At 40.1% G+C, this 7,122-nt stretch overlaps 1 protein-coding gene across 2 annotated transcripts in view; it reads right to left on the reverse strand.

Annotated features, from left to right (window-relative positions):
• Window positions 1-7,122, reverse strand: part of TTC39B (tetratricopeptide repeat domain 39B) — a 133,474-nt gene that overhangs the window by 47,440 nt on the left and 78,912 nt on the right. The window contains exons 4-6 of one of the 2 annotated variants that reach the window (XM_027105888.1): window positions 6,015-6,125; window positions 2,657-2,788; window positions 1,604-1,680 (exon numbers count right to left, since the gene is read on the reverse strand). In XM_027105888.1, the coding sequence (XP_026961689.1) occupies window positions 1,604-1,680; window positions 2,657-2,788; window positions 6,015-6,125 (320 nt within the window). Of the gene's footprint in view, window positions 1-1,603; window positions 1,681-1,944; window positions 2,108-2,656; window positions 2,789-6,014; window positions 6,126-7,122 lie in introns of those variants that run through there. The other variant, XM_027105889.1, reaches the window with a different exon arrangement.

Consider the following 7,122-nt stretch of genomic DNA (forward strand, 5'->3'; position numbering starts at 1 on the left):
TAAAAAAGAATCTCAAATGCCAGGCTTTATATTGCAAAGAAAAAGGGAGGCAGGGGGAAATGGGCCACTGGAGAGAAGCCATATAGAGGAAAACAGAAGAATATAAATGAGTCAAATTTCTTTGGGGCCCATTTAATTTCCCACTGACCTACTTTAGTGGACTTTAGGTCTCCTGGGGCCAATTTACATAAATGGCCCTAAGATGAAAAATATGAAAACATAGTCTATCTGAAATCAAGGGGATAAATAAACTCTTAAGGGTCCTTGGAGGTCAGTTTCTGGAGAAAAAGATGATTGGCTTCAGCTGCCTGGAGGAACCAGTGAAATCTACTCTGCTGTATGACAGCTGCAGGGCCAGCATCATACCTTTTGGAACAAGTCTTGTAATCCTCTGTTATCAACACTCTAGTTAGCCCAAGTTCTCCAATGTCCATAACAAGTTGATAATACTCTTCTAACAAAGCAAACAAAACTTCATAATGAAACACACTCAAAAATGTGTCTGGCACACCCTTGACCACTAGGAATGACAGACAGATGTATCCAGAATTGCTCCTGCCTTAATCGGCTACAGCTACTGTAACGATTTTGTGTTACCTCTTCCAGAGAACAAATTTGACAATGACAACACAGGCACAAATGCTCCTTGGACGGCAGAAGCTTTACTCTACGATGGCCTCATTTGAAAGATGTTATTTTCTCTTCTACAGGTGTACTGGGATGCTCCTTTCTTATAAACCATCCTGATTAGAGAATAACACTAATAAAACAGGGCTGATCATAGAACTTCTGCCCTAATCTCTGTGGAATATCAAGCAATTGACAGCAAAAGGAGACATTTCCTCCCAGCCATCTGATCAAATGCTGCAGAGATTCCTGGATTCTTGAATATTCCTAAATGTCCACAAACCAAACATCTTCCATACTGTGAAACATCATCATTATTTTAAAGGTATCAAAATTACTTTGACCTTGAGGAAAAAATTAATAGCTTGCGGAAAAATAGAAACTTTTGTACATGGGTGGTAAGAATATAAACTGACCTAATTTTTTGTAGAAAAAACTGTCAATATCTATAAATGTTTTCTATTTTCAAATAGTCCCAGTAATTCCACTTCTAGCAATCTATCCTATGAAATACTTACAAAAATGCATGAAGGCATTATTTGTAATAGCAAAAAAACCAGTGTAACTGCCCTTCAATAGAGACAAAGTAAGTAACTGGTGGCACCTGTCCTAAGGAATACTAAATAGCTATTAAATAGAATGAAGTACAATTTATATGTCTTGACATGGAAAAAGTCAATTGCCAAAAATACATTGTAGCCTAACATGTATCACATGATTCTACATTAGCAAAAAATGAAAAACTACAAAAATCCTATGTGTACCTTCTGTATATATTTGTACATGTACACAGAAAAGTCTGCAAGGCTTGAAAACCAACTATTAACAGTGGTTACTTCTAGAGGGTGAGTATTATGGGGAAGAGAAAAAGACATTCCATTTACTTTATATTATACACTTAAGTGTTGACTTTTATGAGCATGACCACATTTTAGTTTTTCAAAGAAAGGAAAAAAACCTTTTAAAGGCCTCTTACCTTCAGTCAGCTGTTCCAATGATCCTCTAGAAAGAAGACTTGAGAAAGATTCTACGACTGTGCATTTTTTCCTGTATCTGCAGAGAATAAGTAGAAGGGGAGATGGGAAGTAGAAAGAAAAAAATGACAATAATCAAGCTCATTTTCATTTGACATTCATTTCAGTCACAATCACACCAAAGAGTCACCAAAACAGAACTCTAACCCTAAAATCTCTGGGGCAGAGACCACCCTTTTGAACCCTGCACACCCAGCTCCCAGCACTGGCATCCTGTGGGCATTTAACCCAAGCTTACTGAACAAGTGCATGGACAAACATACACGTAACAGTCAATACTAACCCTGTCATGCACCTTCCCTGATCTCTATGGCTAAAATCAGTATTTCTGTTGTTAAGGGTCACCTCGTCACGGGTTAAGAATGGAGTTAGAGTGCAGTGTTTGGAAACTCTCTTCCCTTGAGGGGCTGGAAACATAATTACAAGAGGACATAATTTCAGCAATGTTAAAATTCACCAATGCTAGTTAACAGCTTTTGCTAGGAGCTTCCTATACACACAAAGATTAAAATAAAACTGAAATTCCATGTCATTTACACCAAGCAAAAGTGTTTAAATATGTCTATTTAGACAAATAAAAGACTCCCTTCTGACTTCGCAGCATTTCCCACGTAAGAGAAGAATGCTCCTTGCTTGGCCTGGCTTGGCATGTGGTACCTAAACGCTCCACCAGGGGGACCCCGAGAGATGCTTGCTGCTAATCCCACTGAAATCCTCAGCCCTTCTCGGTAGTTCAAGTACCAACGAGAAAAGTGGAAGATACAGATGCCACGTGTTCCGCCATCCCAGCATCCTACTATAATTCTTTAGTGGAAATATTTTTATCTCCCGTACATAAAACTACATGAGACCAGGAACCTGTGATGCTCAAGTCCTTTTCTATAACCGTGGCCAACTTCCAACAGAGCTCTCTGTCAGGCTAAGTGCATCCATTTTGTCACACAGACAGAAAGGCTTGTAGGCGTGTCTCAAGTATTTAATTACTCAGCTCATACTTTTGGCAAGTTTGTAAGGCGTCCTTCATGGCAGAAATGCCATTTTGGATGTCCTGTTGCTCGAAGGTCATGACGGCCTGCAGCACCACAATGGTACTGTAGCCCAAGGCATGGTACATGCTGTCCTTAGCCCTGGGGAGAACACGGAAATTACTACATTTCAATTCAACTGAAAAGCATTCAGGTCTCATCTGAAACTAATCACAAGAAATTCTAGTAAACCCATGACGTGACTTTCACAGTAACGACTTTTACTCCTTCACTATGATCACTAAAATAATATGGACTATGAAAGACATGCCCTAAAGAACTCAAACCCTGAGGACTTTCCAATTCAAGCCCACGCAGGCAGCACAAAACTTTCCAGGTTGAAGCAGAGTGCGGCATATGCTGTTCCCTGTTTGAGCACAAGGGGGCAGCCTGCTGACTCATTTCCTAGAAAATGTTTCAAAGCAAACCCAATTTTTCCCAGTTGTACAAGAAGCAGTGTACCGTCTTTTGCTCTGAAATAAGTGCTAACATAAAGGCCACTGGAAACATAGTTTGTGACAGAGAAATTCTGATATGGTTTTTGAAAGGTAAGTCTTGTTTAAAATCATCCCCTCCCTTCTCCCAGCCAGAGGCCACGAGGAAGCAAGACTTTTGCAATAAGTTAGGTCAGCCACAAAGGGCCCAGACAAAAATTCATGGTAGATCTCTTACCGAATCTAATCCCATTATCTGGGAATCCTGATTAAAGTTCTGGATAATTCAAATTATCAAGTTATGCGTTCGATTCTTAAGGACATTCAGTCTGAATGGATGGCACATCCCAGACTCTCAGGCTATGAAAACCTCACCATCTCTTTCCTCAAAACTTCTTAAGCTATGTTAATTAGTTATTCATAAGATCTACAATATTAATGCATGGTTTTATTTTTTAATTCAAATACATTTTTAAAATACTTTTTTTTTTTTTTTTTGCTGCTCTGCAAAACAAATACAAGCCACAGTATACTTCCCCCCAAGAAACAGTCTAAACAACATTTGGTAATTTGCAGTTAGTCCCAAACAGTGAGGGCACTGGCTATTCAAAAAAAGAAAAAAGAAAGAAAAAAAAAGGAATAAGAGGAGCCCAAAGTGAATCAGCAATTGTGGTTTTAAACCTCACATTTAAAAAAAAAAATTTTTTATTGAAGTGTAGTTGATTTACAATGTTATATAAACCCCACATTTTAAACCAAAAGCTTCTCCAAGGGGAAAAAAAAGTATTCAAGTGGGGAAAACGTATGTTTAACAGTGAAACATGCATAAAGATCAGAGAATATAAAACTTGACTAAGTGTAAGACTGTCATTTATTTTCATTCCATATTATGACCAGCTGGGTGTCACTGAAGGAGAAAAAATGGAGACTTTTTGAATAAAAAACAAAGGAGACAGGCAGGCAGATTGAGAGAGGAGAGACAAGGAGAGAACAACAGGCAGAGAGAGAAAGAGAGGGAGGGAGAGAGGAAGACAGAGGGATATAGAGACAGAAGATGAAGAGACAGACAGACAGACAGAGAGGTCTGAAGGACTAAGAAGGACAGAAGGAAAAAGGCAGATACAGGCAAGGTAGAGCAGCGGTCCCTAACCTTTTTGGCACCAGGGACCAGTTTCGCGGAAGACAATTTTTCCACGAACAAAAGGGGTTGGGGTGGAGGGGTTTCTGGATGATTCAAGCACATGGATTTATTATGGTCTCTGTGCAGTCAAACCTCTCTGCTAATGACAATCTGTATTTGCAGCCGCTCCCCAGTGCTAGCATCACCCCTGAGCTCTACCTCAGATCATGAGGCATTAGATTCTCAGAAGGAGCACGCAACCTAGACCCCTCACATGCGCAGTTCACAGCAGTGTTCGCGCTCCTATGAGAATCTAATGCCACCACTGACCTGACAGGAAGCAGAGCTCAGGCGGTAATGCGAGCAATGGGGAGCGGCTGTAAATGCAGATGAAGCTTCACTTTCTCACCCGCCACTCACCTCCTGCTGTGCGGCCCAGTTCCTAACACGCCAAGGACCAGTACCTGTCTGTGGCCCGGGAGTTGGGAACCCCTGAGGTAGAGGATGTGAGACAAGCATTGGGTGGAGACAGCCCTGGGCAATTTCCGTAGGCCGGGGACTTCACCATCTATTTTATCATCTGTTCTTAGCCTCTGAAATGCTAACTGATCGCAGCTCTTCTAAGTCTGAGAATTACCACAGCCTCAGTAGGCACATTAATTTCTAAGATTCAAAGGCAATGACCAGAGTCACATCACCCTGCTCACCCTACAGACTCCTCAAAGGAATGAGAGTCCCACTCTGTGCCCACATAACTGTCTTGAAATTATTATCTGAGGTCTAAGCTTCATCCAAGTAAGACACTGTGTTTGGAGGCACAAGGTAAGATTATTCCTGCCGAGCTCTAGTCACACTGTACAGGTGGACACTGGAGTCAAAGTGAGGCCTAGTAAGAAGGCTAAGCATAGGTTTTGCTGCCACATAATCAGAATTAACAGGTACTATTAATTGAAATGAAACTGCCTAAGTGATTTATCACATAAATAGGGAGTCCCAGTAAGATTTTTATTATCTTAAATTTCTTTTTAGCATCTGAGATTACCATATTTTAGTTCTTCCCACACCCATTTCTTTTTTTTTTTTAATTTATTTATCTTATTTATTTATTTTTGGCTGCATTGGGTCTTCGTTGCTGGGCACGGGCTTTTCTCTAGTTGTGGTTAAGCAGGGGCTACTCCTTGTTGTGGTGTGCATGCCTCTCATGGTAGTGGCTTCTCTTGTTGCAGAGCACAGGCTCTAGACGCACAGACTCAGTAGTTGTGGCTCCCGGGCTCTAGAGCGCAGGCTCAGGAGTGGCTCACAGGCTTATTTGCTCCGCGGCATGTGGGATCTTCCCAGACAAGGGATCAAACCCGTGTCCCCTACATTGGCAGGTGGATTCTTAACCACTGCACCACCAGGGACGTCCACCCATGCCCATTTCAAAAGAAACTTTTCTCAATGATATTTAAGTTTCAGAGGAATATCCATAAAAATATTTCACTGAAGAAAGCCAAATGAAGCTCTCTGAAACTAATAAGATGACACTATTTGAACAAGTATAGAAATTAAGATAGGAGAAAGAATCAGAAATGCTCTACTAATTAAAGTTGAAAAGACAGATTTCTTAACTGGATATTAAAACTAATCAACATTTAGGGGTCTCAAACAAATTAGTTTATAAATATTCAGGAGGAAGTGCAGAAAAATTAACTGACAAGAATGACATCAGAGACAGAATCATCAAAAGCATCCAAAAAAATATATTTTATCTAAAAGAAATAAAGTTAATTACCATGGTCGAAGCAATTCTAAGGCATCTGTAAATTTGTTACTTAGAAATAAGTTCAGGGCCATTGCACATTCTTCCAGGCCACTCCTGAGATCCACCTTGGTTGACAGTGACCTAAAGATCAAGAAAAAAATACACAGAATTTCTACAGTTTTTACTTTTAGCAAGTTGTCACAGGGAGTGTGTGTGTGCGCGCGCGTGCGCGCGCACGTGTACACTTTGGAGACAGAAGGACAGGCTGGAATTCTAACTCTGTCACTTACTAGCTGTGTCTCTAACCTCTGGGAACTTGACTTTCTCATCTGTAAAATGGGAACACCACCAACTACTTCATGGGGCTGTTTTGAAGATGGAACAAATTGACAAATAATGCTCATAGCAGGCACTTAGTAAATGACAGTCCCCCCTTCACTCCAAAGATCACAAGTGCAGGAACTACATCTATTCATGAGTGGGAGCAGAGGTTATTTTGTTTTAGTTTGATTATGTAGGGGTAAGAATGTATGTCAGTGGAAAACTGCATTGTCTAAAATCTAAAGAAGACCCTGCCAGGTTGTTTGTTTTTGATTCCACAGGAATTATCTTACAGCTCTGTAAATTATACGTAACTGATATCAATACAAAATAACTGTTATCTATAGACACGTGTTAAAAAAGAGACAACAGGCCCAGTCATCAAAAAAATCTACAAACAATAAAAAATGCTGGAGAGGGTGTGGAGAAAAGGGAACCCTCTTGCACTGTTGGTGGGAATGTAAATTGATACAGCCACTATGGAGAACAGTATGGAGGTTCCTTAAAAAACTAAAAATAGAACTACCATATGACCCAGCAATCCCACTACTGGGCATATACCCTGAGAAAACTATAATTCAAAAAGAGTCATGTACCAAAATGTTCATTGCAGCTCTATTTACAATAGCCAGGAAAGCAACCTAAGTGTCCATCGACAGATGAATGGATAAAGAAGATGTGGCACATATATACAATGGAATATTACTCAGCCATAAAAAGAAACAAAATTGAGTTATTTGTAGTGAGGCGGATGGACCTAGAGTCTGTCATACAGAGTGAAGTAAGTCAGAAAGAAAAAAAAAAAAAAAAAAAAAAA

Source organism: Aethalodelphis obliquidens, unplaced genomic scaffold (assembly GCF_003676395.1).
Source record: "Aethalodelphis obliquidens isolate GAN/ISIS:26980383/991018 unplaced genomic scaffold, ASM367639v1 scaffold7, whole genome shotgun sequence".
Taxonomy (NCBI): domain Eukaryota; kingdom Metazoa; phylum Chordata; class Mammalia; order Artiodactyla; family Delphinidae; genus Aethalodelphis; species Aethalodelphis obliquidens.